The sequence below is a fragment of the Bidens hawaiensis genome, unplaced genomic scaffold, assembly GCF_021521415.1.
Source record: "Bidens hawaiensis isolate Kalapana, Puna unplaced genomic scaffold, B.hawaiensis_p1.1 tig00013006_1, whole genome shotgun sequence".
In the NCBI taxonomy this organism is placed as follows: domain Eukaryota; kingdom Viridiplantae; phylum Streptophyta; class Magnoliopsida; order Asterales; family Asteraceae; genus Bidens; species Bidens hawaiensis.
The window spans coordinates 403,994-423,370 of record NW_027492092.1 but is presented as its reverse complement, the minus strand read 5'-3'; the positions used below and the strand labels follow the sequence as shown (position 1 = coordinate 423,370).

General features: G+C 34.4%; 2 protein-coding genes across 2 annotated transcripts; both read left to right on the top strand.

Annotated features, from left to right (window-relative positions):
* The first annotated feature begins 5,169 nt into the window (after positions 1–5,169).
* On the top strand, positions 5,170–9,601 carry LOC143542939 (transcription factor PRE6-like). The gene is made up of 2 exons (XM_077035394.1): positions 5,170–5,459; positions 9,452–9,601. The coding sequence occupies exons 1-2, from the start codon at positions 5,328–5,330 to the stop codon at positions 9,599–9,601; spliced, it is 282 nt and encodes a 93-aa protein (XP_076891509.1). The 5' UTR covers positions 5,170–5,327.
* Positions 9,602–11,606: 2,005 nt separating this feature from the next.
* LOC143542957 (uncharacterized) lies at positions 11,607–14,240 on the top strand. Its single transcript, XM_077035409.1, has 6 exons — positions 11,607–11,644; positions 11,708–11,810; positions 13,077–13,434; positions 13,522–13,951; positions 14,039–14,091; positions 14,202–14,240. Exons 1-6 carry the CDS (start codon positions 11,608–11,610, stop codon positions 14,238–14,240), a joined length of 1,020 nt encoding a protein of 339 aa, XP_076891524.1. The 5' UTR covers position 11,607.
* The last annotated feature ends 5,137 nt before the right edge of the window (positions 14,241–19,377 follow it).

Genomic DNA, 19,377 nt, shown 5'->3' with positions numbered 1-19,377 from the left:
TTATGTTATCGTTATAATAAAATCGAGAAGCCCCCTGAAACTAATCAAAATCTTTTTCATGGTGTAACTTAGAAAACGTCGTTCTTGAAGAACATCCGTCGTTACAATTTAATGTTTTCCTTTCCTTTCGATTGGTGGAAAATTGATAAATATATCAATAAAGGTAACGCTCTTTCCGTATTTAAGCTGGGTGGTTAGAACTACTATCGTATGAGAAGTCTTATTTTCGAAATTGGTTCATAACCAAAATTCTTTCAATTACACATATATAACACTGATAATGAAATTTTCAATAGAAAGAGCGTTCTCGGGGTACGATTTTGCACGTGCATTTTTTTATTATTTGAAAAAAAAACATTTTTTGATATAAATAAAATCAATTTACGTACACATAGTATAGATATAAGCATAGATACAATACATTTTTTTATACACGTTATGTAATTATTTGTTTTTTTTGTAATTTTATAATTTGGATCATCCCGTATATAACACGGGCTCTAAATCTAATATATGTATATATATATATATATATATTTAAGAGAGTTAAGTTATAATAGACAGTATACTTTTTGTAAGAATTATAAGAAGTAATCTTGTCCATTGATTCTAAATATGGAGGGTTGAGATTAGTTTAGGGAAAAATCAAGTGTGAATACAAGGTAAAGGGCATAAAAGCACATTTGTTGACTTTCTCTCTCCACATGCAAGGCACATGCCAAATTCCCCCATCATTTTAAAACGTCCATAACTTTTTTTACGATGTTTTTATTGAAAAACAAATTCACCATAATAACGAGTGTCTTTTTATCTTTTATATCAGTACCATATTGTAATATAAAAATTAAAAAAAAAATAGTGGGTTTTTTACAAATTGTGTTTTACCGAATTGTGTTTTACAAAATTGTGTTATATAATCGTATTTTTCATTGTGTTTTTTTTTCCATTGTGTTATTTACATTGTGTCATACAATTGTGCTTTTATCATTGTGTTTTTTTTTCGTAGTGTTTTTTTCATTGAGTTTTTTCGGACTTTTCCGGTGAGGTTGTGGCGGTGGGTGACGGTTATGGTGGCGGTGGGCGGTGGTGGTTGTAAGAGATAAGTGAAGATGTAATTGGGTTTTATGTAAGTGGGTTTTTGAAATTAATTTAAGTGGGTTTTGAAATTACATTCATTTCAAAAACCCACTTACATAAAACGCACTTACATCTTCACTCATCTCCTACATCCAACACCACTCCACCGCCCACCGCCACCGCATCCGTCACCCACCGCCACCACATCGCCGGAAAAGCCCGAAAAAACACAATGAAAAACATTATGAAAAACACAATGGAAAAATACACTATGAAAAAAAAACACAATAATAAAAACACAATTGTATGACACAATGTAAAAAACACAATAAAAAAAACACAATGAAAAATACTATTCTATAACACAATTTTGTAAAACACAATTTGTAAAAAACCCACTAATTTTTTTTAATTTTTATATTACAATATGGTACTCATATTAAAGATAAAAAGACACTCGTTATTATGGTGAATTTATTTTTCAATAAAAACGTAGTAAAAAAAAGTTATGGACGTTTTAAAATGATGGGGGAATTTTACACGTGCCTTGCATGTGGAGAGAGAAATTTAACAAATATGTTATTTCTTTTATACCCTTTCCCTTATGTTCACACTTGATTTCCCCTAAACTAATCTCAACCCTCCATGTTCAAAATCAATGACCAAGATTACTTTTTATTGTGACATTTGAGCCAAAACAAGGTACACTTCAGTACGTATTTACCGATTAAGCAAATAAACGCCTGTTACGTAACAAACGAACGATTAACCGAACGGGTCGGGTTATGACCCAGATATCTCGAGGGGCCATTTATAAGTGATATACGATCTATACAAGCTAAAATATTAGAAATATGGTCTTAGTTTGATAGCAAATAAGTTAAACGAAGACATGCTCGTTTAACCACCCGCTATAGATTTAAACGCGAAAGATAGTTACAAACCAAGCATTGTATCATCCGTTAAGCCCAAAAAGACTTACCAAACCCTTATTTGAAATGTTTTAAGTGATCCATGAAAATATTTTTGATTTTTACAAACATATAGTATGTTTTTATAATTTTACACAAAACTAGCCGAAAAACACTTGTTTTCGCGCTGTTTAACGCACCCGATAAGTTTTTCGAGCCAAAAACCGAACCCAAACTAAATTTGGACCGGGCTTTTTGTATTTGGGCTTGAGAAACCAGATCATTGGGCCAAAACAACCCATCATGGGCCCATATGGAGTTCCGATCGGCAGCCCACCCCACCCCCCATTTTTTTTATATAACTTGTTTAGGAAGCTTGTTTATCCAATTTGGTTTATAAAATCTGAGGTCCAAGCAGCTGCATCCTAAAATTCTAGAAAACCTCCAAACCCTAAGGTAAAGAGCTTAAATAAGTAGCTTTTGAACTTGTTTAATACCATAAAAACATGTCCTGGTTACTAAAAATCATTCATAACCGTGTAAAAATCCTAAAAATGGTCCATAAACATGTTTTGATCATACACATGGTAAGGAATCTGTTTTGATAGTTTTTTTGGCCATAAACACGGATTAAAGGGTTGAAACGACGTTTTTACGGTTCAAAAGTTTGTTTTTGTGCACTAGCCGAAACCCTAACTTAAGGGCTGTTATGTTGATGAAATATTGCTTGGTTTGTGAGATAGGACTTGTACCTAGCTTGCTTAGAAGCACAAGAACCTGAAAACTTGACTAAAAGGTCGGAAACGAGCCAAACCCGCTAAGGTAATGCCGAAACACTCGCTTACGGGCTATTTAGGTTAAGGTTTTGATGTGGATATTTTTAGGACTTGAAATTTTTCAGGAACATCAGGGACGATGTCAATGAGTCCCTGTTCAAATTTGGTAATTTTTCGACCATCCGAGAATATTTGGCGAATTTATTACCGAATTGGGACGTTTATTTGGGAAAAATATCTAAAATACTTAAAAAATTATGAAATTTTTCTGGAAACTCATATTTGATGTATTTTGATCAAATATGAATTTTGGGATCATTTTTAGAAGTTTAAAGGTGTCTTGTTTATTTGCGTTCGTGTGAATTTTTACAGCCGAATTTGGGCCGAAAATAATATCGCACGAGCTTTTTACATTTTGGAATTGATACAGGTTGTTTTGGGGCTTGATTTGAGTATTCAGGAATTTTTGGTGAATTTTTGGAAATTGTTTGGGGTAAACGGACGATTTTCAGACGAAATATAGCTGATAAAATGAATTTTTATAAATTAATAAATCAGTAAATAAATTCTAGAAATATTTTTATAAAAATCTACATATTTTAATTGATAAGTGGTTAAATTTTCATAATTTAATGATTAACGGTTAATTAATTATGCTAGTCTGAATATTAAACAAATTCAGTTTTTATAACAACCGGCAAGTTCGCGACTAGTGAACCTGCGGGAAAATCAAAACACCAAGAGTGATCAAAAATCATATGTTTGGATTAATTAAGTAAAAATAAACTTTTCTATGAGAAACCTGGACAATCCGGGTGGATTGTGCGCGTTTCTTCTCAAATCAAACTGTATAAACGGAAACGGGCCCCGTGGCTAATCCGGGACCCCAATATGTGATATTTCTTTATAACTTAATCATTTTATTAACCAATACATTTACCCAAGCTTATTTTCCCATAACTGCTTTCTGAATGCGTAAACGAGCAACTTGGCCAAGCTGGGAAAACGGGAGTCTGAGCCAAGTTCGGTTTTAAGTATTAGACATTGAACAACATCACAACCTAAGCCTATTGCCACTTTCTGGGCGTTCCAGCTACACCCAGATTAGTTATACAGCCCAGTTTAGTATTGAGATTAATATTATTATAATATTGATTATAGGAACTACTGATAGCGGACCGAACAAACCACGAGCTGATACAGTACTGAATATCTACTAAAACGTGAGTTTCATAACCCCACTTTTAAACTGTTTTTTGAACTTTTGGGGTGAAAAGCAAGTTTGTTTACATATACATACCTGAAACATGTACTGATGTGAATTATCTAAGTGCTAACACACGAAAGTCCCCACGATCACAGTGATTAACTTCGAGCCGGTGGCTTGTGAATAGTACTATTGGTTTGACAAACCCAAACGGAATCGGCCTGGTTTCCGTGTCACATAGCGCCGTTTGCACATGACCATATTTATACAAACAGGCTATGTAGTGTTAGACATAGCTACGGGGCATGTTGTGGGCGGAAAGAGGCCACAATGGTTGATTGAGCGTGGGAAATGGAGGCACGCAGCACGAACAGTCCAGGCTTCACTGTAGCTTAGCATAATTACATCACATACATCATTTACATACATACATACTTATTTCATGATTACAAGTGTTGACTTGTGAATACTCATTACTGATTTCTTGAAACTCGTGAAACTCACCAACTCTAGTAGACCCATTTTAAACTGCTTTTCAGGTGTACCTAAATCGGAGTAATTTGGTGACCTGTTACTTGCCTGAGGTGTGTGGTTGATGCTACGTGAATAGAAGCAAGGGCGATAGTAGTAAGAATGTATAGTTAACGACTAGTTTTGTTTGTATCACCTAGACCGTAAAACAATGATATAACAAAGAAATATAATATATTGTAAATTAGTTTGTAATGTTTCTTTATAAACAATGTGTTGATATCAGAGGTGTCTGTTACATTCCCGTTTTACGCTTCCGCATTGTGCTAGTCGGGGTGTGACATTTATACTTCCTACAAAAACTATACTTCCTTTTATAACCTAACCCTATATATATACACACACAAGAGTGCAGGTGAGATGTATGGATGATGGATTGGATCAATCGGATTTTTTTAGGGGTGGTTGTTGGAGATTTATTTTATATATATATTCATTTTAACTATTATAGTTAACTATTCAAATAACTAAAATATGTTATAATTTTCGGTTTTTACGGGTCAAAGGTCATCTTAATGACTAGATTAGTGTGGAATAAGAAAAAACACACTATATCAGTATGTTGTATAAATACATTACATGTATAATAGTAATAATAATAATGGAAACAAAGAGAAACACGTTTATTTTCATACTTTTATAATCCTTGTTCTATACGACAAAAAAACTAAATATTAAATAATGAAATATTATTTGTGAACATCTTGAAACTAGGATGGTGTGAGTGTTTTGAGCTATTTAAATAGAAGCATATAGGCCACATTTGTATGAACTTTGAACTTGTTCATCTTCTACAAGTTTTTGTTTTTAAAGAAGAAAAAGGAAATGTCCACAAGAAGATTAAATTCAAGATCAAGGCAACCAACGGCTTCGAGAATCACCGAAGATCAAATCAACGACCTTGTTTCCAAGTTGCAACAACTTCTTTCCAAAACCCACACTCGCGGCTCTAATGAGGTATTCTAGCTTAAAACAAATATACTACGATCACAAAGTATAAATGAAAATTTGTAAGTTTGTTTTTCTCGTTATTTTAGCCAGTTTCGATGGTGCATTTTTTTTTATTTTAGTAAATTAGGGTCATATGCAAATACAATATGATCAAAACTACTATGTTATATGCCTTTTAATGTAGTCAAAGGTGCATATTCATACACAAGTATTTTCAAACGAAAAAAAAAAAAGAGTTACATGGATGGATTTTGGTCATTAAACTTAAAAGAAAAAAAAGGAATTAGATGGTTCGTCCTCACTTTTAACTTAAAGGTAATGCTAATGATCCTCGACTTTATGCCCCGCGCCACAAAAAATTTTGGTAAACACCAAACAACTGTTGCCCCTACCTCTTGTGGTAGAGGATTCAAAGTTTCTAAAACGAATTATATGGACTACTGGTGTTAAAAAAATTAAGTCCGCAATGGTTTACTCTTGTCGAAGAAAGGAAGGTGAGGGGAAAGCGGTCGACAAATAAGAGTGAGGGTGGGAGTTGGGCATAGAGATGGTCAAAAAAACCGGTTCGGGAACCGGTTTGCCGGTTTAAACCGGAAACCGGTTTTTACGAAAACCGGTTTTTTAAAAACCGGTTTGACCGGTTTACAAACCGCCGGTTCGTATTTCGGTTACAAGTTTTAGATCCAAAACCGGTTAACAAACCGGTTAATGAAAAAACCGGTTTTTTTTAATAACCGGTTATGGAAAAATCGGTTAACCGGTTTTTTTATAAACCGGTTTTTGACCGTTGTGGAAAAACCGGTTAACCGGTTAAAAACCGGTTTTTGACCGTTGTATAACGGCTATATGGCCGTTTTTTTTTTTGACCGTTTTTTTTTTTACCATTTTACCCCCACAAACATCTATATATAGTTTAGGTTGGGTATTGGTTAGATCACACTCGATTATACAACTCCAAACGCTCTAAACGTTTATTTCATACGCAATTATTTTGTTATCTCACGCTCAATTATACCACATTACCACTCCATACGCTCTTATTTCGTAGTCGATTATCATGGCCTCCCAAAGTGCTGCTTCATCCGTCAACATGGGTGCCTCGAACACGGGAGAAACGGTCGTTCGGGTCATCCCCACGAAACGAAACCAAGATGTTTGGCAACATTTCGACCTATGCGAAATGTCTAACGGTAGCCAAAAAGCTCGATGCAAACATTGTTTGAAGTTTTATGGCAAAGATGCAAACTCCACTTTAAAAGCGCATGTACAAAGGCCCTTTTGCAAGGCCTTGAAGGACGAATCGGGAAGTAGTTCGCAGCCGGAGATGACGAATCAAGGAGCGGTGTTTACGTACGACCTTGAAGCGGTACGTCAAAAGTTTTCAAACTTTGTGATTCAACAAACACTTCCTTTCAACCACTTCGACAACCCTCAATTCACGGAGATGATGCAAAAGTATGCTCAACCACGCTACCAACACGTAAGTCGTTCGACCCTTAGAAGAGATTGTCTTAAAGCATGGAAAAACGCTAAATCCGAACTAATTTCATACTTTTCAAACTTACAAACTGGTGTAAACTTAACAACGGATGTGTGGTCGGTACCTCATGGTTCGCCCGACTCATACATTTGTGTGACGGCTCATTGGGTTGACCCCGAGTCGTGGCAAATGATGAAACGAACCGTTGCGTTTCAATTGTTTGATTACCCGCACACGGGTAGAAATATTTTTAAACTCTTGGATAAAGTCATTCGACAATACAAGATTGAACATAAAATCTTTTCAATTTCGTTTGATAACGCGTCCAACAATACGGCCGCGGTTGGCCATTTAAAATTAAAGTATAAACCTATTTGTGATGGAGCGTTTTTTCATAGCCGATGCATTGCACATATTATCAACTTGGCCGTGCAAGACGGGTTAAACGTGATCGAAACGCAAAGAAACAATTTTAAAAGAATGTTACGAGATGTTTTTAGCAACAATAAAACATTTTCAAGATACAAAAAATTTTGTGTAGAAGCTAATTGTCAATGGTTGGGGCCAAATTGGGATTGTCCAACAAGATGAAACTCGACTTGTGATATGTTTGAGAAAGCCATCCAACAAAAAGAATCATTAATTGCGTTTCATCAAATTTTGTCAAGTAGGGGTAAATGTGCACCGTACGATCCTAGAAACTGGTTATTGATTGAGATCGTTACGGAGGTCCTTCAAATTTTTAAATCTTGCACAACTAGTTTATCCGGGGTTTACTATCCAACAAGCCCCATTGCTTTACCAAAAATTGCTGCCATGTGCACAAAGTTGAGTGAACTTCATTGTAGGGGTGCACCTTATTTTGATATGGGTGTAAAAATGAAAGAAAAATTTAGAAAATATTTTCAAGAACTACCCGCTGTTTTGACATGTGCTGCTGCGTTAAACCCTTGCATCAATGTTGGTGGTGTTGAAGCTTTAATAGAAAAAATTTGTGATGAGCTAGAGTTAAACGACGATCAAAACCCCTATTATAGCCAAACTTTAAAAAATGCTTTCAACACCACCTTGTCAAACATGTATGATGTTTACCTTACAAAATACGGGTCGTCTTCCCAAATTCATGACTCGTTAAGAGCTGTTGCCCAATCCCAATCCCAAACCGACCTTGAAATGGGGATGTACTACATGATTTGGGAAGACGCCGGTAAACGTCAAAAGGTAAACACCCCAAGCAGTGAACTTGGAAGGTATGGTGGTACCAACTTTGTGAAACACATGACTCCGGATGAATTTAGAAGTCTTGATTTGCTGGCTTGGTGGAGAGGTAAGGAGGATGAGTTTCCGATCCTCGCCGCCATGGCCAAAGATTTACTAACGGTCCAAGCTTCCACGGTAGCTTCGGAGTCTGCTTTTTCTGTTTCTGGCAGGGTTATATCGATTAGGAGGACTCGACTCACTCCACCAGCTATAGAGATGTCGATTTGCTACAAGGATTACTTGGACTCTTTAGATAGGGCACAACATCAACGCTCACTCGAGGGGGAAATGGAGTATGAGGCGGGCTTGTATGAAGACGAGGTCAATCAAGGACACACTCAACCAATGACCGATGAAGAAGCCGCGTACGACGATTACCTAAGGAATAGCTCGGGATCGGGTAGCGAAGAAAATTAGTTAAAGAAACAGCAAACATGGAGGCAAATAATGAGTAAGAAACAGCAAGTTGTTCATGTAATCGTGTCTAAGCATTCTTTAATGTTTGTATTTTTGAGTTACGAATATGCGATAACGATTTAATGTTTGTATTTTTAATGTAAAAACTATAAATGAAAGTTATGTGTTTTTAATCTTCCAAGCAAAGAACCCTAACAACGAAAGCAAAGAATGGCTTCGGTCAGTCCGTTTTGCCTTGTAGTTATCGGTTTGTTTATACTGTGAAAAAATAATGGTTATTTAAAAAAAAAAAAAAAAACCGGTTAACCTAAAAACCGGTTATTAAAAAACCGGTTAATAAAAAAACCGGTTTCTAAACCGGTTAGACCGGTTAGGGTTTTGACATACAAAAACCGGTTATTAACCGGTCCGGTTATTAACCGGACCGGTTTTTTTTTTTTTTCCGGGCCAAAAAAAACCGGTCCGGTTAATAACCGAACCGGTTTTTTTAAAAAAACCGATTTGTGCACCTCTAGTTGGGCAATGAACTATGGAAAAGGGGTAGTGTTGGGCTTTACTACTTTTTATGTATCCTATTATAACGGGGTAAAATAGTGGTTTCACAAAAATCTTATAGAAAATTTAACGTTAATTATTGAAAATGACCATCTGTCTTACTGCAATGAAATAAGGGGACCATACTTGTAGTTCTTAAACTAAAGGATTAAAATTCAAATACGGCAATACCAAATTGTGTAATACTATCAATGAATAGTGAAACACTGAAACTGTATCTTAATATGTCGTGTATTTCTTGTATAAGTCCGTTAAGACAACTTCCAATATTGAATTTTGCATCCAGGTATCGGCGTCAAAAGTGCTACAAGAGACATGCAACTGCATTAGAAGCTTGCAACGAGAAGTTGGCGCTTTAAGCAACCAACTCTCGGAGTTGCTTGAGAACATTGATTCAACTCAGGCTTCTGTCATAAGGAGTTTACTTTCGCAATAATCATATTAGCCTAAGGCACACTTTTTTAATCCAAGCTAGGTTCAATGTGACTTTTACATTATCACATAACAGATGAGTTATTAGATAGGCTTGCACACGTTACCATATGAAATACATACCTATACATATGGATATTTTCATATAGGCTCATAAGGTATAATGAAACTATTAAGTTATAGTCTCGTTCGGTTTTGTATGTGGACAACAAGAAAAGACAAATCATAATGGTAAAACATAAGCTTCTTTGATAAATAACATTTCTCACTGACTGTATCGTCATAACTCATAAGGAAACATGGATATGTTAATTAAAAATAATCAAACCCTCAAATTTTGATAAAATCAATTCATTATAAGTCGCAAAATGGTATGGGTTAAATACAAGTTACAACAGGAGCTCAATTCAAGTTTTTATTTAGAAAAGAAAACTTAGATTCAACAGTTTTGATGATCAAGTTCCGCCCCTAACTTTTCATGGTATAAGTACACGCACAATAATCAAATTTGGTATTGAAAAATGAAGCTAGCTCGGTTGTTGAAACAAAGTTTTTTTTATAAGAGAATGTGTGAATAAAATTCCCCCATGTAAAAACCAAAAATTCAAATTATAACTAATCTGTTTAATTAGGGGATGAAATTACACGTTGATGTTTAGTTGTGTTTTGGATTTCTCAGTGACCGAATATCTTTTCGAATCACGAAGTTCACTTTCATATTAAAGTATTTCATAAAACACAAATCAATAATCAGATAAGACATAAAAAACTCCTCAAAAAACGAGAGGTTCTTTTATGTGAATTGCGATTAATGAAATCAAACAAAATGATTTCCTTTTATATAGGGTATTAACATGTGCAATGAACCATCGCTACCTTTACTTTGAACATCATGATAATTAGCGGTTATAACTGTCATTGTTATTGCGGTTGCAACAATTTCTATACTGAATATCAGAGTTAAATTTGACCAACAACTTTGCTTATGGAAATCACAGTTAGTTATGATCACCAGCTTTGGTTTTGAAGACCCAAATTAGTTATGATTACCAATTTTGGTTCTGAAGCGCAAATCCAAATGCTTTGCCTCAAACTCCCATTATTAAATGGGCTTTACCCACTTGAACTATCAATGTATATTAGCAGAAAACACTAGAATGTTTTTAATCAAGTGTGCATTTTACACCTCCTAACTTGTATAAATGTATTTTTTGTTTTCTCATTTGGTCTTAAATGGTATGCAGTTATGCACTATGTATTATTATTATTTTATATATAACAATTACAAACTTTGGTGCCGTTAAGTGCCGATTTGGCTATCTGGCGACACCGTATTGGTTCTTCAATTTTGTTTTTTTTTGTTTTAGTTCCGGTATTGTGACAAACATAACGAAAACTGAATGAATTTGCTTAGACTCACTGCATTTTGTATTAATTTCAGTATGGTAATCAATGTGACGGAAATCAGCCGAATTTGCATAGACTCACCGCCTCAACTTCCGGGATCGGCAATGCTCGGATCTTCCCAACGCCCGAGTGTTACCGATTGACGCCACTCAATTGATCCACCTCAAATTCCATATGTTTTTGCTTTATTTTTGGACTTTTGGTTTTTAGTTCCGGGATCATGATGCACACACTTAACTGAAACCAATCAAATTTGCATCAGCTTACCGCCTTAACGCCCATGACCAACAACATCTCTTGGTTTTACTAACCTACGCGACACAAAACATTTATAGAAAAAACAAAAATAGAGTGATGGGAAGGGGCAACGGTTACCAAAAGAAAGAAAGAAAAGTAAGAGGAGGGTCCAAAGGTGTGACATCAAGTAACGGACCAAATTCAATTTTTGAAGAAAAAATCAACACTCTTGTTTCCCGCTCACAACCCCGTTTGCTTTTACATGCTATAATTATAAACCCTAATTCCATCCCAATTGCACTCACTCACTCACTCTTAAATTAGTTATTATCTTTATCTTACACTCAATTGATCGCATTTCATCACATGGAGGATAAATCCAAAGATCAATCATCACTTTCCGGTAATTAATTAATTATCCGTAATTGTGCTAATTTTGTGTAATAAATTGTAATTGTTTTGCCAGGTAACAAGGCAGGAGGATCGGCGAAGCTTCTTCGGTATCCGCTTCGTTCAGCTGCCAAATCCAAGGATGAGAAGCCTCCGTCAACTGCTTCGGCGTCCAGAAGGTTTAATTTCGGTTTTAGTAACTGTATCTGTGTGCTTTGTTATTAATTTTAATTGCTGTTGTAGAATTTAGGTTATAGAAGGTAATGATCTATGTTGATGATTATATTGATTTATGATCTATGCTATGTGAATGCTGTATATTTATATTAGACATTTATATCTAGGGCTGTTTAAAAAGCTCGTGGCTCGAAGCTTGGGCTCGTGGATCGCTAGATAAAAGCTCGAATAAAATTAGCTAAAAAAACTTGATTTGAAACGGCCTGATCCGAGCTGGCTCATTTTTGTAGTTGATCCGAGCACGACCTAGGCTCGGCTCATTGGCTCGATCATAGGCTTGTTTTACTTACAGCTCAAGCTCGAGCCGAGCCGAACTGACTCATCTAATTTTGAGCTCCAGCTCGAACCCACTCTGGCTCGACTCGTGAACAGCCGTAACCAAATGTATAAGTTCTTATCACAAAGGTTATTAGGCTAATGTTTTTATAGAATTATTATTCTAGGAAAGTAAATTGTTGGATTGGTTGTAGTTAAATAGTTAATCTGGCTGATGTCTGAATCGCCTTCGCACTAAAGGAACATATTCGATCTGGCTAAGCTATGTGAATGTCATAAATTTGTTTTAGAATTTAGGTAACGGCGGCTCTTTGTTGGACTAGTATTGGCACATCTATAAAATTTTATCATAAAGACAAAGAATTATGGTTTTAGACTTTTATAGTTTTAAAATAATTCAATCTGGCTGATGTTTCAATTGCCTTTGCAGAACATATTCAATCTTGCTATACTATGCGAATGATGTAAATTTATTCCAGATAACAGGGCGCTTTGTTGGTCTAGTTATTAGCACATCTACAAAGTTCTTATTATCATTAAGATAAAGGCTAAGTATTTTAAAGATTTATGGTACTCCTAGACTTCTAGGAAAGTAATTTGTTTGTTCATATGTAGTTAAATAATTCAATCAGGCTGATGTTTGAATTGACTTCGCCCTAAAAGAACATATTTCAGCAATACCGATCTTTGGTTTTGTGGATTTTTGTAATGCTGTGCTTTGGTTTTTAAATGTATGAACCAGTGTCTGTTACTTTGTGCTCACCAATTAGCATCTCCCTGCACTCAAAATTTGCTATGCCAATTTGTCCGATCGATTATAATGTGTTTCTATGAATTATGTTTACCGTTATTTCTGTTATTTTATATCTTTGACATGATCGGGAAGGGAAGGATGTTAACCTAATCACATCTCATGAAAATTGTATATTTAGGGTGAGGCCTGCTTCAAGTGTGAGCCAAAGTGTTAATGTTCTTGATTTATCTTCCAAAGAGAAATCTGCCAAGCCTCTTAGAAGGCTCTCAGTTCCTACCAAACCATCTACCAGACCTACTGCTCAACTGGCTAAAAACATAACTCCAATATCCGAGACCAGAGAAAATAGGTCTAGGAGCATTGAGGGTAAAAGTATCACTCCAGTTCCAGATGCTTCCAGGACACTGAACCGAAGGAAATTCAGTGTTCTTTCTTCAGCTTCGTATTGGCTTTCACACATTAAGCTCTCTGAAGCCGCTGGAAAACACCAACTGTCACTCGGTTTCTTTAAACTTGCTCAGGAAGCTGCTTGCGAGGTATCACATTTATTTAGGTTTCTTTAAACTCGACTCATTGTTTTACAAACTCTAAGTTTCTTGTGTTATTTCTTAATAAAATGATAGAATCCACAACTGCTGAAAGACGAGCTCAAGTCGTACGCACTTCATCACAACATTATTGATTTAGGAGAATCTGCGCAAGAAGTTCTCCAAAGCTATGAAATATCAGAAACTATAGTGCAGGGTACACAATCGTCATCTGAGGATGCACAAAGTTTGTCTTCGGTTAATGGAGTTCAAAAACCAAAGCCAAAGCCAAAATCTTTAACCACCAATATTGGTTCTATTGCTAAAGAATCAGATAAAGAAACTCACCAGAAGAAACCTGTGTCCAACGCAAAAGGTTTAGCTAATAAGAAAGTGACAAATCAGCATTCTGGTTTAGAAGCCGGAGGTCGAAAGATGCAAAAGAATATTCAGAAGCTAGTCAAGAAAGAGGTCAACAAAGAGAAACAGATGGTGAAGAGCAAGGGAAAGAAACCTGTTAATGAAGGTGATTAATTATTTTGTATTTTGAAGATTAATATTTATTTGATTTTTGTTACTGTTAGCCTAAAGTGACCTTCAACTTAATTTGCAGATGCAGTAAGTTGTGCTGAGGAGGCGGTTATCGAGGAAAACAAAGAAAACATGGTAAGAACATCCCAAGATAATATTGTTTTTTTCAGAAAATGCAATATTAAAGATAAATTTGATGTTTCAAAGTGATTATATTGCTAATCTTGATTTGTTTTGTGTAATAGGATGCTTCCCCTGCGGAGGAAATCAGTTTGGAAGCATAAGGTTATACTCTGTTTCTACTGGAATATAATAACTTTGTTTAATGTTTTCATCGTCCGGTTTTCGCTTCGTATAGATGAAAATAGGTGGGTGGGTGTGAATTTGTTGCATGGGATGCTTATTTTTTCTCTTGTTGCTTTGGTGTCTAAAAGGTTTTATATCATCTTGTATGATAAAACTCTTTGATATTTTGCAATTGTTAATTTTTTAAACTATAGGCAAAATGAAATTGTGTGAAATTTGATTGGAAAAGTAATTTCACAGTATTTTTTTAAAAATTTTTATACGTTTGCAATTATTCGTTCAAGTGAAGAATGTTTATGCTATTCCTACTCCTTGGCAATTGTAGTCCTTGGACATGATGAAAAACAAAGGATGAATTTGGTTTATACAATTCACTATAGTTGGATTTAGTTCAACAAATTTCAAACATTGCAATAGAATAAGCCAATGGAGTAGTACATAATTACCACATGAGTAGAGGGTGTTTTCAGATCACATTAGCACAGGTGCTCAAACTTCAAACATAGAGTACACGACAAATGATGGTGAGGCGAAATCACATATAGGATCGATACTTATCGTCAATGTCATCACCATATAGGAAAGAACCACATAAGGTAGAAGCCACTGACATACTTCATCTAGTATATGGAGCAGGGCTGATTGGTGCATTTTATATACAATATATTGCATATTAATTGATTAAAATAAAAATGCATTGATAATATTGCGAAATATATTATTATGATCGATTTTTATAAATTGAGTTATGAAAAAAAAATGTCAAAATGATGCAATTATATTATAAGAAATGCTAATGGCTAGGAGCAAATTTCACACCAAATTGATCCATTATATTTGACAACGTAAATGGATTTACAACAAGATAGTTATGAAAAAGGAAAAATATAAAGTATTAAAGAGGAACGAATTATATGTTATATGTTTTGTTGGGTTTTCAATTTTTCATCACAAGAATAATGAATTAATTTAGTTAAAATGTTATTGGGCTTCAAATTAAACTACGTGGGCTGAAGTAACTAATTGGGCTTCAAAGAAAATGTGGATTGAGACCATGGGCTGGTTGTGAAAAAGAAAAGAAACATGGCTGGAATGTTATCACTTATCAAGAACGAGCCATAGGAAAAAGGAACTAACAGTGATTTTGGATTCCCGTGATCACTAGTATGGTTATTTCTTTTAACTTTTAATGTTATAGTATTTGTATTCGGCTCTTAAAATTTAATTATGACAATTGAGTTCATATATACTTTTATGATATTATTTAGTTGTGTTAGTTGGTAGAGCCGATTGTGCTAGGTCCTAGGAGTGCATTATATACTCCGTGGCTATTGTTTTATGTGGTTCGTGTCTAAAGTTAATTATTCAATCAATATAGGTTACTAGATTTTATCCCTCGTATTATGGAGGGTTGTTTTACATTATTCGTTTTTAATGTTTATATATATATATATATATGAATTTTAATTTTATTTATTGTAAGAAAGTTAATAATTAATATACTTAAGGTTTAATAATAAAATGGTTTCACAAATAAATGATATGTTATAATCCGGTTTAAAAGCTATATGAGTTTGGTGATACCCATTACCCGTTTATTGTTTCTTAATTATAAATAATATCTTTTTTTTAAATAAAATAGGATAGTAATTTTTAGTATATCCCTATTTTATAGGATTTTTATATCAAATATTTGAAGAGACTAATTTTTAATATAATGAGATGTTATAACCCGTTTAAGAGCTATTTGGGTTTGGTGAGACATTTACCCGTGAATTCGGGTCAAATGCGTGAGAAGCCCTCATTTACAAATAAAGTAATCTGATGGCTTGAGAGAATGGTTGTTTTACATTTTTCGTTTTTTAATATTTATTTTTTGGATTTTAATTTTCTTTATTTTAAGAAAGTTAATAATATACTTAGGGTTTGATGATGAAAGGGTTCATAAATAAATGATATGTTATAACCCGTTTAAAAGTTATCAGAATTTGGTGACCCATGACCCGTTTATGTTTTTTACTATAAAATTATTTATTAATTATAAATAATATCTTTTTCTTTTTAAATTGGATATTAAATTTTAATATATCCTTATTTTATAGGATTTTCATATCAAATAATTGGTAAGATTAATTTTTAATTTAATGAGATGTTATAACCCGTTTAAGAGCTATCTGGTTTTGGTAAGACCCATACCCATGAATTTGGATTAAATCAATGAGAGACCTCCATTTAAAAATCAAGAAATCTGGTGGTTTTCATAAAAGGGGAGAGTGACCACATCGCGACACATAGGATTTTTGGGTTTTCGTTTATATATATTATAGATACTTAGGTAATCATTCGAATATTTATATTAAGCATTGAGTTAACATGTTGCAATCCGACTTAGTTGAGTGACAATTGTGTTTAGGCATTTAAGCGGGCTTAATCATAGGCCTGTGATTTTCATTCGTTTGGTGTGATTGGTTTTGCGTTAATTGACAAACACTTTATTTCTTGTACCTAGCATACCCTAGTTAATTTAGTTATGGATCAGATGGTCGGTATATAATTACATAGATCTGCTCAAGTTCAGTTTTAGGATCAATATAAGATATGTCCATGATCAAACATTGTTATTACCACTTAAGTCATTACTTGTTCTCATATTCATAACCATTTAAGCTCTCTTATTTTTCTTTGTGTTTTGTTGCTTCTTAATTTTATTGTAAATTAGTTTAGCTGTTTTTTAATTAAATCTCAAACCAAGCTTTCACAATTTTATTTTATAATTAGATAAATTATATAAATACTAACCTACTATTTGTGGATATAAAGCCATGCCTACTTAGATTAATTAGGTTTTCACATGACTTAACGGCGATCAACAGAGCCCCAAGAATGGAATCAAGAATGGTGACATTAATGCTATATGATATCAATTTTAACAATAAAAACCAAACACAAGTAAGGGATTGAGTCACACAAAGCTGCCGCGCAAGGCTAAAGTCACCACAGTGCATGAACACAAGATTAAGGGGCTTACATGAGTAAAGGTTACCCGAGAGTAGACGAAAAGAAATTTGTCAAGTACATTAGCATAGATAAAGCTCAACCACGTAAAATGCCAAAGATAATCAAACACTATTATTGAGACATGTGGTGGATGAGATAAAGTTGTCACGTAACTCATAGGGGAGGCATAATAAAGAAATTGTGAGAGGCTGAATATGTCGAGCCACCTAATATGTTGATAAAAGAGCTTACAAAATTCAAACAGTTCCAAACTAATCTTGAAACATATATAGTTTCTTGGATAGAGAATTGCGTGGAAAGTTCGAATTAGGGCTGTTTGGTTTACAACACTTGGGTTGCCTTCTCTTCTTCACTTTCATGATCCGTCTTGCCAGTGTTAAAACCATCTTTATTACGTGATAATACCAATCAATTAGATCCAAGTATTTTACTTATGTAACCCCATTTATGCTCTTCACACACATGTCCATACCCACCTTCGGTACTCACTAAAACGTGTAGATTCAAAAGATCAATTTCTGTGCCATCCGACAACCTTGGCAAATCCTGCTCAGGGAACTCTATCTCCAACTAATGCTTAACAAACCAGGTTACAAGTCTAGAAAGTTTATCACACTTTCCAATGAGGCATCTTCTTCAAATTCTTCGATTGACAGATTTGGATCCCTTGACACATATTCCCAAATTCCGTCTCGGTACACATGATGCTTGATATGAGGTTTTTCTTTAATAGCTTCAATGTAACGGATCAATGCTAGGGTGAGCAGAAAACCGAATTAACCGAATCGAAAAAACCTCACCGAAAAAACCAAACAGAAGCATTAACCGACGGTTATTTTATTGTTTTCTTGAAAACCGAAATTTCGGTTTCGATTTGGTTATCCATTTTTAAAAAACCGAAAAAAAACCGAACCGAACCGATTGATGATGATAAAGATTATCAAGATGATGAGGAATTGACTAAACTTTTAGATCATGTTTGGGATTGAGTTTGAAAAATGCTTATTGACTTATTGGTGTTTTTGAAAAGCCAATAAATTAAAATGTGTTTGGCAATCACAAAAAACTTTCTAATTTTAGATTTTTGAAGGTTGAAAAGTAGTTTTTCAAAAGCTCCAAATTCTGGCTTTTCAAAATGGCTTTTTGAAAAAGCCAATAAGCAAATAAGCATTTTTCAAACTCAATCCCAAACATGCCATTAAGATAAATAAATAAGATGATGAATGAAGACCGGAACTTAAACTTTTAATGCTTTTTAATTTTTAAACTCTATTTAGCAACTTTGTATTCGTATAGTTCCACGTAACACGTGCCTATTTTTCTTTTTCAAATTCAATATATATGTGGACTGTGGTACTATAACACGTTCTTATACAAGCTTAAAATATGCATTTTCATTTTTTAAATTTTTTTTACAATGTCAACACATAATTGAAAAAAATCAAAAATAACCGAACCGAAACCGAAATTAACCGACAAAACCGAAAACCGGAAAACCGAAAACCGAACGGTTTGCATATTCAAATAACCGATTACTTAGGTTTTAGTTTGGGTTTCGCCTAATAACCGAATCGAACCGTGCTCAGCCCTAATCAATGCTTTCTTTTCTTTCACGAAGCGAATCCTTTCTTTCATAACGGGTTCCTCTAGTTCAACCTTTATCCCTTGATCGTGCAATAAACCAATCTCTCTCATCACTTCCTCAAAGTTTCGATTATATTCTACGGCCACCGAATTCTCACCAGACTCGATCTTTTCTTTACCCTCTTAATACCAAGAGACATAATCCCTTTCGAGTTCTGACTCGTTTCTTCAGCCAAATAAATCCACCTTCTTGTTATATCCCCCAAACAACCTTTTTAACATACATCTACTCCATGAACCATCATCTCAACCCCTTGAGATGATAATCAGTTCATATTCAAGATATTTTTATCTACTTTGGGGTCATAACCAACACATGGGATTGTTTTTAGGTTTATACTAACCAACATTCTCACTTCACCCAAACCATGCAAAAATACAAATTCTTTTGAATCCTTTTGGGTTAAAACTCCAATAATTCGTTTAAAATTCTTAAACAAATTCTTATTACTA

What these genes read in the sequence shown, in the direction of transcription:
- LOC143542957 (XM_077035409.1), top strand. Translation starts at nt 11,608, where the DNA reads ATGGAGGATAAATCCAAAGATCAATCATCACTTTCCG. An exon ending in AGATCAATCATCACTTTCCG is followed by an intron (nt 11,645 to 11,707) that starts GTAATTAATTAA and finishes TTGTTTTGCCAG; the next exon opens with GTAACAAGGCAGGAGGATCG. An exon ending in CTCAGGAAGCTGCTTGCGAG is followed by an intron (nt 13,435 to 13,521) that starts GTATCACATTTA and finishes ATAAAATGATAG; the next exon opens with AATCCACAACTGCTGAAAGA.
- LOC143542939 (XM_077035394.1), top strand. Translation starts at nt 5,328, where the DNA reads ATGTCCACAAGAAGATTAAATTCAAGATCAAGGCAACCAACGGCTTCG. An exon ending in ACACTCGCGGCTCTAATGAG is followed by an intron (nt 5,460 to 9,451) that starts GTATTCTAGCTT and finishes TTTTGCATCCAG; the next exon opens with GTATCGGCGTCAAAAGTGCT.